The sequence below is a fragment of the Pseudomyrmex gracilis genome, unplaced genomic scaffold (genome assembly GCF_002006095.1).
Source record: "Pseudomyrmex gracilis isolate BER0280 unplaced genomic scaffold, ASM200609v1 scaffold_35, whole genome shotgun sequence".
In the NCBI taxonomy this organism is placed as follows: Eukaryota; Metazoa; Arthropoda; class Insecta; order Hymenoptera; family Formicidae; genus Pseudomyrmex; species Pseudomyrmex gracilis.
Window position 1 is genome coordinate 119775 of NW_018020619.1, and position 16220 is coordinate 135994.

The 16220-nt window shown below is 38.1% G+C and overlaps 1 protein-coding gene across 5 annotated transcripts in view; it reads left to right on the plus strand.

Annotated features, from left to right (window-relative positions):
• Positions 1-298: 298 nt before the first annotated feature.
• Positions 299-16220, plus strand: part of LOC109852765 (acetylcholine receptor subunit alpha-like) — a 147103-nt gene continuing 131181 nt past the window's right edge. For 4 of the 5 annotated variants that reach the window (XM_020424230.1, XM_020424231.1, XM_020424232.1 and 1 more), the window contains exons 1-2: positions 299-382; positions 5618-5903. In XM_020424230.1, the coding sequence (XP_020279819.1) occupies positions 5697-5903 (207 nt within the window). In that variant the 5' untranslated portion in view covers positions 299-382; positions 5618-5696. Of the gene's footprint in view, positions 383-5617; positions 5904-16220 lie in introns of those variants that run through there. The other variant, XM_020424235.1, reaches the window with a different exon arrangement.

A 16220-nucleotide genomic window follows, 5' to 3' on the forward strand; every position in this document is an offset into this window, starting at 1 on the left:
TTGTCTTCACAGTAGCTATGTTGCGCGATCTCGCGCGCGTGTTCATTTCCTCCTCGTGCACAAACGTCCGCGCGAGCGCAAGATCGGTCCAGATCCGTGCCGCGAATCCACCCCTTCCGGGACCTCTTCGCTCTCTTTCTCTCTTTCTCTCTCCCTCTCTCTCTCTTTCTCTCTCTGGCAGGCTTTCGCCGCGCCCGTCATTGCGCGCTCGGTGGCGCCACCGAGTGACCGAGCTACCCGCGAGCGCAACCCCCGTTGTCGCGACGACGGGTCGCGATTCTGATGCACACCTTCAGTCGTGGGTGTAGTGCGTGCGAGTGTGCAGCGTTTCCGAGAGCTGCTGCGAAAAACCGGCGTGGCTTTGGAGTGCGCGCGAGGTTAGGTCAGTGTTAATTCTCTTTCATCGTAAAGAACCGTCATCACTTAGAAACAACAGTATCCGAAAAATTTTATCTTTCTGATAGGAATTGTTGTGTTTCCCCTTCGCATGTCTTTGTGTTGCGTGATTTCCAGCAGGCATTTTGCATATATCTCATTGTGTTTACGGGGTGTTTTACACGAAGAAATGTGCATTTCGGGAGATTTTGAATATAATTTAAGCTTTTTTTGTATTTTTAAAAGTTAAAATGTAAAATAAATATAAAAAATACAGTTATGTATACGTAGAATAGAAAGTTTGGTGTGGGAACATTTGCGACACAAATTTATGTAAAACAGAGATAAAAAAATCTTTTATTTTTAATTACACGCAAAATAAACTCAGTGTAAGTTGTATAAAATGACAAAATAATCAAACATTTCTTTATTTTATGTAAATCTAAAATCTTATATTATCGTAATTGCAAAAAAGGTACAAAATGTTTTGGACACAAATTTCATAATTTTGTGCCAACAATTAGGAAATTTTAGCGCAATTGTTTTCATTTCCGCGAAATCAATTTGCAATTGACTGTGTTGATATTTTGTATAATATTTATAAAATCGAAAAACTTCAAAATATTATTTACTAAATTATATAATCGTGGAAAGTACGAGTTTGCAAATAGGAACAGTAACGAATAGTGCTTTAAAACTTATTCTCGTGAATCCAAACGCGCGTAAGATATAATCACGAGTAATTAGAACGAAGTTGCGGGAATGGTTCATGCTTTCCCGACAGCTGCTGCGCTAATTTGAATTCGCATAAACTTTAATGTCAGAAAAGAAGAATAAGAAATAAAGATATATATGTACGCACACACATCTCTCCAGCGACGAGATGTGAGCGATTTACGATTTTTGCGACAGTCCAAAACCAAATGATCTAATCCGTGAGTTTGGCAAATGCCAAAGCGTTTCCCCGTCGATTGGACACGCGATGTCGCGTGGCGATCTTTTTTTTATTATTATTTCTCGCTCTACCGTATCTTTCTCGCGCCGGATTCAATATCCCGTATCGTACAAAATCTTCCCCATTGTATCCGTTCGAAACTTTTACCCGGTATCCAAGTTGGAATTGCCCCGAGATTTTTATTGAAGTTTAATAAACGTTCTAATCTCGAATATCATTCATGGAGAAAATCTTCGATAACTCCGATCTCTTTCCGATTATAGAATAGTATTGAAGATAAGCAATTTAATCCGCCGTTTTATCCCGTCGCAATCGTTTCTCTTACTGTTTTATGAGATGTGTTGTATTTTGTCTGAAAAAGTATAAATAGATTATTTTTATTCTTTTTATAAAAATATAAAAAATATAAGAAGTTATTTTAATCTAAATATAAAAATATAAAATATAAAAATAAGTAAGATTATCTTATTCTTTTTATAAAAATATAATAGATCTTTCAAAATTAGATTAATAATAAGATAATAATTATCTTAGACATTTAATGATTCGATTGTACCAGAAATAGTCTCAAAAAGAGATATTTATTACCTCGATTTGTAATTTGCGGTGTGTGTGTGTTTTGCGAGTTTGGATAAATTGATCTAATCGATCAGGATTTGGTTTAAATTTTCATTCTCAGTAGCAAGGTAGTGCATACGGTACATTCTGGGTCTTCTCAATTATGCGCCCGAATCGAATGCTCCGATGTGCGATACCGTGCAATTCTTTTCAGTTGAGGACTAATGGATTGTCAAGAATAGAAACTTCACGTGGTGTATTGGCGCGATCGTTGGCTCGGCACAGTCGATCAAATGTTTCAATTCTATTTTTACTCTTTCCGCCGAAGCTAAAACAGTTTTGGAAATGGACGTTGCTGAAACAACGTGTTAGTTCTATAGATGATCGCTTTTTAATCTGCGAGATATAGCGCGTAAAATATCCACGGATATATCATAATTATATCAATGATAGCACACACACAACTAGAGCTGTTACTTATCAATAATCTTATTATTGTACTTATAACGAGACACATCAACGTCTCGATAATTTTTTCGATTATAGTTCTAACGATGTCGAACACCTGCATATATACTATAAATGTAAATAGACGCAAGAAAAATTGTTTTCTGGTTCAGTCATTAATCCTACAGCCGATATTGACTGCCAACCGAGTTCATTGTCTCGATTTCCATCGAATTCGCTCGCGGAAGCGGTCCTTACTCGTAGGCGCTCGAGCGATCACAAAGAACGCTATAAAGTAATTTGCTTTTCCGATAGAAAAATAGAGAAGTGGGAGAGGAAAGGAGAGAAGAGATGAGTGTAGAACGGAAAGGATCGGACTTTAAATTGTGCTCAGCCGTGAAGCTGTTTGAAATCTATTTGAATTGGACGACTGAATTGCTTCATGCGCGAATTATGCACACTTTGAGATCAGCCAACGAACCTTCTCTCTCGTAATTGTGAAATAAGTTTCAATTCTGTTCCAGAATAGTATCTCTTGTATAATTTTTTTATGTAAAACTTATTCGTTCGTTAATTAAATTTCAGAAATGAGAAAATCAAAAATAAAAGAAAACGACAAAATCACGTATGTAGAAATATAAAAAAATCCGATGTTTTTTACAAAACTTTATAATAACTGCAGAGAATTACGTGCGTTGTCGACACTCAAGATAAATTTAATGCCGGTAGTATATTATTAATACTGAATAGCACTAGTCCTTAATGCGCTAACTTCACCCCTAAGCTTAAGACAAATTCTAGACTGATGACAACGTCGTGAGGTTGGTTCTCTTCGGCCCGCTAATTCGAAATAATATACCGTTGACCCAGTTAGTTAGCGCAACAGCAATTAGACATTCGCGCGATGGCAGACGAGGTGGGACCGGGTGATCGATCCTTCTCCGTCGCCGGGCGTATGTACTCGCGTAAATTCCCGTCGTTCATACCCGTACATCGGGCCGCCCGTGCGTCGACATCGACATGAGTTACAACCCTGAAGTCGCCCACCTGACAGAGCAGGAACTGCCTGTTCGATCATACAATGCGATTCAAATCTCCGAATCGCAATCGGATTCAGTAATCCACCCCGTTTTGTTCAGCTTATTTCACGTAAAAAGTAAAATCGAATTTGTGGTGGTACGTATTTAAAACGACAGATCAACTTTTTTGAATAGCTTTGATTTGTGATATTTTCGTTTCTCTCTGTTCAAAGAACAATGTGTGTGTGTGTGTGTGTGTGTGTAAAATTGATCGGTTTATAAATATATATTAAAATTCTTTGCGCCGAATGCACTTATTGTTCTATAGTTACGTCATCCGCAATGCGGAAATCTCGGCATTCTCGAGGTTGCCTGACCAAAGCATCAACGCTCGGGGTATCAATTTCCCATTTGCGCGAATATTGGTGATACAACGTTCTACTATCAGTGTCCGGATTCGCGAAAGGCAAGGCAAAATCCGTGCAGATAATCCTAATCGTCGAAACGATGCGCCGCTTTATCCGCTAATCCCGCGCGCCCTGGACGCTCACGACGATCGAATCAAATGACGTCGTATATCGTTCGGAATTTACAACCATGAGCGTCGCGCACCCGTGCAAAAGAGACGTAACGTTTGGAATAGGATTTCTTAACAAAAATTCAGTTGAACGAATCTAAACTACTATAACGTTTGCTTTTATCTCTTTTGTTGTTAATTAAAGACACATCTAAATTTTTGGGAAAAAATTGTTTTTACACACATTTTCAAAGTTTCTCATTATTTTATTATTGCAATTTTATAGTAGAATATCCAATTATATTCTTCTTTAACGATACGTTAACTGTGCATTCAATGCGCGCGCTGTATCACCGATTACGATCGAGCGTGGAAAAATCGCTAACGGGGTTTTCGTCGTAATTGTCGCAATTCCGTCAATATAACGTTTTCGTTTATGCGCGTAACAACGAGAGAAAAAAAAAGAGAGAGATAAAGTCGTTTTGTCTGAATCCGAAAGTGGTCGGTTAACTGGCTTAATTACGGTACTCGCACTGTGGAATCGCCGCGATGTAAATCGCATATTGACGCGGTTTGGCCACGGTTCTGTTCGTCGGAACTCCGTTAAATTCTCGCTCTCGAAATGCCCGCGCGATTTGCCAAGTGCGCGATCAATCCGATCCATGACGGCACGCAATTTGCAGCCGCGATTTAGCGCCGTAATGTGCGTCGAAAATCAACGGCTACGTTAATCGCGAACACTTCAACATCGTTACGCATCACGGGATTGTCCGGTGTCATTGTTTCCGGTTTACCGCTCGTAACGCCATAGTTGCATTCGGGGTGATTGTAATCACAGTTATGTCTTCTTTATCAGTAATTTATTCCGTGACACTCGTGAAACAGATGAATACTGTTTTTACGTATAAATATAAAGAAATAAAAACAAAAGATCTGAGAAGTTTTAGAAAAATACGTACCGGGTAAATGTCGCGCCGTTTATGTACGTGCTGAGCGACATCATTTTTATATTCAATGCGGTGAAATTTTTTGCACAGGATTTTCGGGGGTTGAAGAGAAAGAGAGAGAGAGAGAGAGAGAGAGAGAGATGGGAAAGAGAAAGGGTTGAACTCGTTACTTGTACCCATAAATCCGCCCGCGAAACCAACTTGTATCGCTTCCAGCTTCATGGTGCGCTATATGTCGAGAATTGCACGTACCGTAACGAAGTGTAGTCCCAGGCAAGGTGTAATACAACGATTCAACTTTCGCTATGTGTTACAGCGCATACACAGCGCGCCGGAAAATTTATGTATTTTCGGCTACAGTTCTATGGATTTTGTAGCAAAAATATAATGCAAGAAACCTTTTCCCATGTCCCTTAATTAAGTCCGAATTGAAACCTTCTCTAAAATACATTTGTGCGAGCGCAATAAACTGTGCAACTCGGCAAAACTTTCTAATTTGCGTTTGCCTTGTATTATCGACTGTAGGTTTTAATTAAATTTTAATTAAAGAATTGAGCAAGCAAACCGATTAAAGATGCGAATTGGAGGAATATATTGAGGATTTAAATTGAGTTTTACAAGAGAGAAAATTAATACTTTCGAGTACTGAGATATGATATACTCAATTAAATTTCTAGTAGATACACAAAAAACAATCTTTTATATTAATATAGATACTCTTTCAAGCGGTGTTTGTTTGTGCACAAAAAAAGAGAAAAAACTAGACATAGTCGCTGACCTTCATCTTCTCACCATTTAGATACGTGGTTTGTGCGACCGGAACGAGTGATACAAAAGGATCGGACACGCGTCGCTCATAGTGGAGTAATCAGGGGACCATGATGTCCCCCATAATCGGGGAAACGCTGCGTGTATGGTTCCTCTCGGCGCTCGTCGTTCACGCAGCCGTCGCCGGGAATCCGGACGCGAAGCGGCTCTACGACGATCTACTGTCCAACTACAACAAGCTCGTGCGCCCTGTGGTGAACACCTCGGACGTGCTGCGTGTATGCATCAAGCTTAAGCTGTCGCAACTCATCGATGTAGTAAGTGAAACTTTTATCTTTGTAAACGACATATTGCTGAAAAAAATCATCCGCTAAATCTGATCAGCTGTTTTGGAAACTCGTTGAGAAGATAATCACATGTTCATTTCACTGTTTACATGATAACGCGATGACATGATTGTGGGATTCGATAATGCGATAATTGGTATTGTTGAATATATGCATCTATATCTCGCTGATTATTGTGATCATTGTTACGACAATTAGTGGTACCGTTAATTAAGCAAAATGAGTTATTCCACGCATTGTATCACATATAAAAGATATATATCGTTTAAATACAAAGAGTAAGTATATGAAAATACAATTCTTGTTTTTGCTTTCTAAATAATATATATACGCGACTTTAAAATCGAATATCTCCGCGAAAAATCAATATTGTGTCAAGTTTTTTTTTTTTTTTTAATCAAAGGTTTGAACGATTTTGCGTCAATAAAAAAACAAATTGAAAAAATCTCTAGCAATTTTGAAAATATAAACGTTTTTTTTTTTGAAAAACAAAAATTAATTTTTACTAGAAATGCCAATGCGCTATTTTTGAATGGGTCTGGGAGACTCATGTCTGCAGGCGAAGGATTAATAATACATATCCGTTATATTGGCGAGGGTATTGCCAATTATTTGTTGTCAAAGTATATTTATGTAAAAGGTCTCTAAACTTTATTAATATTGCATAATTTCTAGAATAACTATATTTGCGCGACTATTGAAGAGCGTGTTATCAGCTGTTACATTGTTACAAAATCAATAGCTTGTGAGACCTTTCAAGACATTCCAGAATAGCTAATTTTAAAATTCAGGTTAAAATGCTCTTCCTCCAGTACTTAATTATCGTAGAAATTCAAATTGTTCTTTGAAAGAAAATGACACAAAACTTGAGTAATTGGAATAATTACTTAGTCAAACTTTGACAAAATTTCAGTTAGTATTATGGATTGTGCTTAGTAAAGTTAGGCTAACGATAAAGGATTTCAAAGGCGCCGTTTCAAACTTTAAGATACTTATTAGGCTACGTTATTGCGATAATTAGTAATTTGACATTAGCATATTTGATTCGAGACTTGCCGCTACGACGGAAAGATTTAACACAAAATAACTTGGAAAGAGGAGTGCAATTATAAGAACTTTTATAAAATATGCAGAAACAGCATGCAGCGTGGCATTAAGTTGATGACTCTATTAGTTTTAATTACCGAACGATTATGTGCGCGGTAAACGGAAAATCAAGGAATATCTTCTTGCTTGGTAACTTTGACACAAGTTAGTATCGTGCGTTTAACTCTCTCGCGTCTGCTTGGTGACGAAGCGCTCACTACCGACAACACCCGCACAAAATTAATGAGCTACGCTATTAAGTTTCACTTCGTTGAAACTCATTGAATTTCCGTCGTCGAATTACTGTTGGAAGAAATATTTTAATAGATATTACACGTCAAAATAAATGTTTACTTCGCCACAAAAGAAGGCTCGGAAATATTTTCGTTTATTGAAAAAAAAAACCACTATCGCAACGACGCGTGTGAATCGAAAAAACATTGCTGGCGGCTTTCTCAGATGCTTGTCCCAAAAAGAAGGCTTATTACATGTCACTGGATATTACGCGATAAAATAAATATTTACTTTGCCACAAAAGAAGACCTTGAACATCTCCGTTATTGAAAAACCACTAACATAACGACGCGTGCAAATAAAAAAAAAAAAAAACATTGCCGGCGATTTCCTCAGGCTAGTGTCCCAAAAAGTAACAGTCTTATTACATGTCAATACAAATTAAACGAGAGAACATATTCGCTTTTTTACAAAAAAAGCTCGGAATGTCTCTGTTTATTAAAAAACCATTATCACAATGACGAGAAAAAAAAAACAGCGATTTCCTCAGGCTGTTGTTTCAAAAGTAACAGTCTCATTACACATTACTAGATATTACACGATGAAATGTCTTTTCTTCCACTTTGACATAAAGGAAGATTATTTTCGGATTATTTTCGTTTATTAGAAATTGAAGAAACTACTTTCGCAACGAATCGTGTAAGTAGAAAAAACATTGCTAACGGTTTTCTCCTGGACTTTCGACCTGTGGGTTAATATTTTTAACTCAGATTTCATAGCGTAAATTTTTTACCAAAAAAGTTTATACAATAAACGTTTATTTAAAATTTTATTCTTAAATAGAAAAAGAGCACACACATTTTATTTGATGTTTTTTTCCTCAAAACTGATTAGTCAAAACGCACGCGAAAAGTATTAATCCTTTCACAATTCAATCGTTCAAATGTGTAAATCATTACAATCCATATGACGCGAGAGTTTATCGCGGCGTGCAGAAGCAAATATCGGACGATAAAAACATCGCGCGGGACAACTAAAACTTTTCGTGGACGAGCTGGCAGTGATAAAATTTGCAAATATAGAGGGTCATCAGGAATATATCCGACGTAACACCGGATGCATTCACTTCGTAATGCAGAATATCGTGATTTCAATCTTTCGCAAAAATGCACATATTATCTCTATTGTACCTCGCGGTGACAATTTTCAGAAATTTTCGACAACGATATTAACATTCGTACGCGAATCATCATAATCTGTATATTTTGTGGGAGCAAACTCGCAGTGACTGTGATGTGACTGACAAGAATGGACAACAATTTGAACAAGTTAATAATAAGATCTTGAAGTCAAGCCTGAGTTTGTAAATTCAATTTTAAATAAAATTATGCAAGAAAATATTTTTTATATATATTCAATACGTTTTGACTTTTATTTTTCATTTTATCTTCATTTGGATAATTAATTATATTAACAAAAATTCTAAAATAGAGATATTAAACCAAATAAGATGTTATTTATAAATCATTAACGCGTCTTATAAAATATTTGTAATGTATTGAACTATACAGAAAGTATATTTTCATAGCATAAGACCTCGCAATTGGTTTGCATCAGTCGTTATTTGTCTTGAACGATTGATAAATCATCGAAAATAAAAGATCTCTTATCAACTATATTAAAATATATTAGAGAGTACAGTGTAGCACGTAATTTTCGCATTTATCTCGTGGTATGAAGGAATTATCGTAAAATATTATATCACGAGAAATTACCATAATTTTACGAAACTTGATTAATATTCTACCACGGCGCAACGATGGAAATAGACAATTCACATTAGAGCAATGACGATGATAAGAGCTCGCGCTCGTTCGCAGGGAAAATTCACCAGGAATTTATTACTGATTAAAATACAAATTAGTTGAATTCTCGATCGATTTGCGTGACCTCGCGTAACTTATCGCTCGTTTTCTCGTGCTGAGAGAAGGGACGCAATTTTAGCGATACGCAAATGTGGATTCTCGGAAAGGGGTACGTTCTCGCTTCTACGAGCGAGCTTACGTACGGAGAAGCCGGGTATCGTCTCGTTCCGATGCTGGAAACTCAATAAATTCGTCAGTGGAACCTCTTTTCACTGACTTATCCTCCTTTTCTGGCAAATAGAGATCCGGTAATTATACGCGCACGTGTGTCACAGAAATTTCCACACGAAGTCATTCGGTCGTAATTATATTTCACAGACCTCGCGAGGATACGCGCGGCGCGTAATTACGTGGTAATTTACGTGACCGCCGGCATTGTAAAATACGAGGGACTCTTTCGCGCGTGTTCTGCTTCGCGCGCGAAAACTGCGAGCGTGGCTTTTCTTTCGAGGTTAAATTTTATGTAGTGTTATTATATGACGGCTACGAAATTTTGCATGCGTCATTTTGAATTATAGCGGACTTGATATTGTGTGTCTCGCGCGTGTTACTCACAAATTGCAATATCCAACGTGTATCGGAAATCGCTTAAACCATCGCAACTTGAAATCCATTAGTTCGAACTTCTTTGGGACATAGAGAAGAAAAATCGTTATATACATATACATATATATATATATCAACGATAATCACAAGATATAACAGAAATAATAAAAGTGACAGATTACGTTACCGCCATAAACATCGACATGTTCATCCCGTTTCTCCATTTACGCGAAGAAATCCGTTATTAATCAGCGATAGAAAGAACATTATCTTGTCAAGATTCTTCAACTTGCCATCGTTCTTCTGTCAGAAGGAAAGTTACTTTAACGTAACGGCGGCCATCAACGCGAGCGCAACCTCGTATATACCGGGCCTCGGAATCGATATTTCTCGCTATATCTCACGGAGTTGCTGATGGATGCTTTCGCGCCCGCGTTCGATCAGCGCCGCGGTTTCTTGCGTGATCAAAGCGCGATCACGCGAGTTCTCATTTTCCCCGAGATGGCGCGGTCTTTACGGGCGTCCGAGCGCATTGCCAATTTTCTTTACAAGGAAAGGAAGACCGCTGAAAGTTAGCGGAAGGTGGCGGAAAAATGGCGGAGACTAAAAGGAAGAAGAAAATAAACGTGGACGTCATTGTGTCCGATTTCATCGAGCTTAAGAGACATATCCATCAGCATTGCCAGATCCACATAACCATTTCTAACCGACATTCTCGAGAAATTCCTCTTCTGCTTTTATAGAGACTCGTGAAAGTTTCATTCTACGTCGGTAGAGCGTCTTCTCGAGACGTGGCGAAAAATTTCTCCATTTGTATCAAATGAAGCGTCGAGCGAGTGTAAAAAGATACATCACGTTCTTGCGGAAAAGTCTTTCTCGCGAATAATTTGTTTATTTTTTGCTGTATATATTTACTGTACGTGTCTGCGTATGTAAACGTTTGGTCTTAGATAAAATTCAAGATAATTATTCATTTATTTAAACTTGCCAACCATGTTAGCAAATATATTGGACGTAACGTAACGAGCTCGCTCGTACGTGTCAATATTTTGGTCTTAATTTTAAGACATAAATAAAGCGTCCAATATTTTATCATTTTTTCACAATTCCGGAGCATCTAATTTAAGCTCACGTTCTGAGAATCTAATAATTCAAAGACGTAATTTTGCGGAGATTTAAGACCGCGTATACACAGAGAGTAGACCAGAGGTATCTGAAGTTTAATAATAAAATCATTTAAATTTTTCTTCTTTCATGTTCATTATAAGTTAGCGATCGTTCTGTCAGATTAAATACATAAATTGAAGTGCGCGGTAAAAGGGGGAGCTCTATGTTATGTAATTACGCTATAGAAATGCAATTTCTCGTGAAACCGCTAATACAAGAGAAAAGACTTTTTTTCGCAATTTTTATCTCTAATTAATTTTCCCATTAAATCGCAGAGAACAAAAAAATAGCGGATGGCCCGTGTAATAATGATTAATGAAGATTTATCTTAAAATTAGTTTTGTAGAGAAATTATAAAAAAAAAATTACACGGTGAGTTGCTCGATAGGTGAATCAAAGGATTTAGTACACGAATGAGATAAGCTCATAATGCTCGTCATATACATATATATGTATATCTTGAAATTTAAAATGGATTTTGCAAATTATGAGTTACCGTTTCGCTTTCGTACGAGCAGGTGATTCTTAATAAATTTTTGAAGCGCGCGCAATATAGCCGCGGAAAACAGCAAGATCGCGAAGTATAACGCGGATGATAGGGAAGAAGAGTGGCGGGACGAACCCCCCGGATTTCACGTACAGTGGCGGGCGCGATAGCGCACATATACGGCGGATGAATACATACGCGTACCGCACCGCCTATGTACGCTACTATTTACGACCTCGGCTTAGATACTGCTCTGCCTCCATTGTCGAGACGATCTATCATAAGCAGTGTGCACTTTGCGCGCCGCACACGGCCGCGATATATACGACGCGCCGAGTATTAACAACGCGCATACGAACATGTTGGCACGGCGCGCGGCTTCAAGTTCTCGACGACTGCCGATTGGATTCCATTAGAGTTCATTAAAGCGTATTACCTGGTCGAGGCTCTGCCGGGTAAGGCGAACCATCCACTTCGAATCCTCTTGAAGTGGAGAGATGATTGTCCTGGAAATTTCAACGTTAAATCGCACGTTTTCATCGTGTCTGAGAGACGCATTCGGGGGAGACTTTTATGGTTTTCCACGGAGTGGAAAATTAAACACGCAATATTTTATATATCGTGTGTGTGTACACGCCGTTAAATGGAATAATTAATTTCGAATAATATCGCGCGCGCGTTTGTCGTAAACGTATATAACTCTCTCTCGCTCCGAAAGGCTCGTCGAAATTAATTAGCCGTGCTGCGAAGAGTAATGATTTCACGCCCGCGAGAATTGATTGATGCGACACATAAAGACCCGTGCATCTCCGTCCGCTCGTGCGCATCAGAAACGTTATCAAAATTTTATCAAAAACCAGCCAATCACAATATCCTACACGACGTGTCGAAAAAAAAGGAACGAATTATCCCACATCGTGGATATCAACGAGATAATTTTGTTGCCGTTTTCTCCTTGTCCATTCGATCTCTGCGTGCGTCGCACATAAATTTGCAAATTACTTGCCACCTACCGATGTAGATGGGGGAAAAATTTGCATGTGGGAGTACTTGCATACATATACGAGTGTATGAATATATCGTTTTAATGTACCGTCATATAAATCAAGCCGCGCTTGTTGTCCGCTGCAGTCGTCCGGTTTTGCATTGTGCAAGAAAATATATATATATATTTATATATACATATGTATATACAAATACACACACGCGCGTCGCATTTTATATATTCTCGAAATTGAATTCGCAGTTTTGTTTTCGCAGCTATTGCATGTAATGACAATTACAATTGCACAACGCGCGCGTATATACATTTCCGCGCTGTTACCGGACTAGGCAGTTTTCGAGTGACGGTGAATTATTGCGCGAACGTGACGCGTTCGTCGGTCGGATGTATCAATTGTAATGCTAACAATAAACAATTTCCTCATCGAACGTATATAATTGCACGTTGTGCGCAAATATCCTGCAATATTTTAAGATCAAAATCGTCTGTTGTATTTATTTATTTCCTTGCTTTTATCTAACGATCGATTATTTTGAAAGAAATTCGCGTGCTGTTGATCCGCCGCAGTGAGATAATCAGCGTGAGATGTAACGCGCAATAATAACAAGACTGGAGTAATTTAGATGGTTACATTGACTCTTTGCATTGGAGAATCCGCCTTTAACACGATCCGGTGTTCAAACTCTTCCGTATCAATGTCAGCGTTGCGTTTCCACATCCACGTTGCTTTGATATTCATAACAACGCGAGAAGGCCTCGTTATATCGCGGCTTAACGCATTTGCTTTGATATTTGGCACAATCCCCGCGAAACTTTGAGCGAAGTTTCAAGTGCGGCGATTCACGTCCGTTACACGTGTTACAATGCAACGCGGCAACATTTTTCATAAAGCAAGTAACATTGAACTTACTTTGATTTTTTAATTTTTTCGCAGGTTTCTTTTCGAGAAAATGTTTTAAGCATTTTTATTCTCGGAAAACAAATACACGAGCCGGTAAAGTTTAGTTTTATGAAAACAACAAAATTTGTTTGTTTTAGTTTATTTAACTTTAAACACGCGCAACATATTTTGTCAAAGAAACGTAATTTAAGAAGTTCTTTGGGGGAGAAAATGGCAACCAATCAAAGTTTCAGCGAGAGAAAAATCCAGCGAGTATTGCTCGCTCAAGAGCACGACGTCTAGAAAACGTTTTATATATTCGTCAGGGCTATGAAGCGTTTAAAAAAAAAAAAAAAAACTTCAATCGCATTAAAGCCAATGCTGATCAAAGAGAGACAAGAGTATAAAACGATGAGACAGAATGAGTATGAAGAAAAGTGATCGGAACGGACGGTTGTTTGGAGAAAGTGGGCGGAATATCCGGGGAAATATAAACAAGCGGATCTTTCGGTGTACGTCACTCGAATGAGCAATGGTTATGGCGAAAGTTTTCCACCGGTACGTGCCTTCGCGAATATCGCAAATGCACGACCGTGCATTTCCGGAACGTCGACGATTTGTCACGAAAAGTCCCTCTAAGTCCGCGGTTTTCTACTACCGAAGGACGAAGATATTTTCCCGAAAGATTCGAATTTCTATCGTCGATCCGTTTTTTGTTCGACTTTTCTTGTTTCGTCTCTTCTGTTTTTTTTTTTATATCAACTATGTTTTTTTCCTCTTTACTTATATGCCTTATTACGGAACTTGCATTCTCGATTTCATTGATGTAAATATCGAAAAATCAACACCGATATCAGCTTTTATTTTTCCGAGAGAGGAAAGGAAAGCAAATCCCAATAAGCTCGTATTGCCAACTTTTTTTTTTTGTTCTTATTTAAGAAGACTTTTATATCGCGCGCTTGTGTACATATCGACATCATTTCGCTCGTAATTTCGAGCGGTCGAGACCGATTCCACGATCGCCCTTTTGCTGGAAAATACGCGACAGCTTCCGGCTTCATTCGTATTCCTGTGGGAATGGCAAACGGTATATCGGATCCGTGAACACGGTCGGACGCGCACGCGTGAGAGTCCCTATCGCGTTACACGAGGAGATTGATACGAAAGTCGAGATCCCGGATCTCATTCTCGTAAACCCCGAACATAAAGAGTTCTCCGTCCGTTGAGGGCCGCGACCAGACGCGCTTCTCTCGGCGTGCTTCTCAATTACTTTACGCACGAATCATTAAAGGATATATCCACTAGGATTTCTGCAACACGCACACCGAGAGCTCCGATCATTAACCGTTAAATGAAGCGCACGTATCTTGCACCTGTGTTCCACGATTGTTTACGGGAATCCTGAAATCTGTTCGACACACGAACGAACGAAACTGAATTTGCGGAGCGGAATTGGCAAGAATTGACAAGCGTCTGGACTGACGTGTTAATTGCGCGTCAAGAGATTGTAAGAAAGTTCAATAGGAGTTTGCATAAATTATTTTGAAATTATATTTAAATGTACTGCAGTTAGTCGCGGCGCTAGACACCCACGGTAGTGTAACATATCTATATTAACTCTTCGTTCATAAACTGGTTCTTCCAGACCTACTCAAAAATTGCGCATCGACGTTTCTAGAAAAAATAAGTTTTTTTAAACGCTTATATCTTTAGAACTACTGCAGATTTTTTCAATCTGTTTTTTTCTGATCGACGCAGAATTGTTCGAATTTTTGACTTAAAAAGAAAAATATTGAACAAATATTGATTTTTCGCGAAGATATTTGATCTTAAAGTTGCGTCACAGTCTATAGTTCTCGTAGGTTTTTTTGTCTATAGTCAAAGAATCAAATACAATGTCTCAAGATCAATTTGTGTGTGTGTGTGTGTGTGTGCAAAAGTTCTTTTTTTACTCTTGCCTAATTCACAATTTCTCATACAATTATGTAAAATTATGTAAAATTATTAGTTTCCGCATCCTAAGAAATTACTTTGTGAACACAAAGTGCGCTTGAAAATGCTTCGGATCGACAAGCTTGTCATTCGATAAACAACTTTCCGAACTCACTCTTAAGCGGCGACCTGCGACTTAATATGAAAGTGGAAGCTGTCGATTATGCGATCGACGTTCGGCGCTTTCAGTTCAAGACTCAGTCTGCAACAATATCGACGTTGTCTGCTATCTATATTACAGTTTATCGAACGTTCGACAAAATTGTTGCTTTTTCATCGATTATCGATGAAGCGAATTTTGCTGTGTGTATCTCTGTCTCACGCTCTGAAAATTAAAATTCTATTCAAAATAAAGATTATTTTACCAGAAGTTTAATATATCGATATTTTGAATACACATCGACAGGTGTATAAATACAGTTTTATATGTACAGAGTGTCTGAAAAATTCTGACAAAGCTGAAATATGAAAGTAGATTGGGTTAACCTGAACCAAAAAATCATTTTGCAAAATTCGCAATATTTATTAAGTTATTAATTAATTCGAGCCAATGAGCGCATGGGAAGCCCGACTCTTTATGATTTTCAGTTGTAAAAAAACCTGGTTTACCTCAAGTAATGTCTAACAAGACGAAGCAAACAAACAAGTAACTTGTGACACAGCTTTTTGCGATTAGTTGATTTTTACAACTGGAAATCATACACGCTTACAGAATCCAGGACCATAGCTTCTCACATTTATTAGTTAACACGTTGACTACGAATTATCTCGTACTTGACAATGTTCTGTTTGTCGCCTTCTACGTGTCTTCTTGTAATATATAAATAATGCAAAGGATCATGTTGGGCGTCTGTACATTCGTACGATACTGTATTAGTATAAAAAACGGAAGTAATTTTTATTACGAATGTTTTTTTTTTATTACAAAGAAAGAGAAATATAGAGAAAAAAATAAGAAAGACCATTT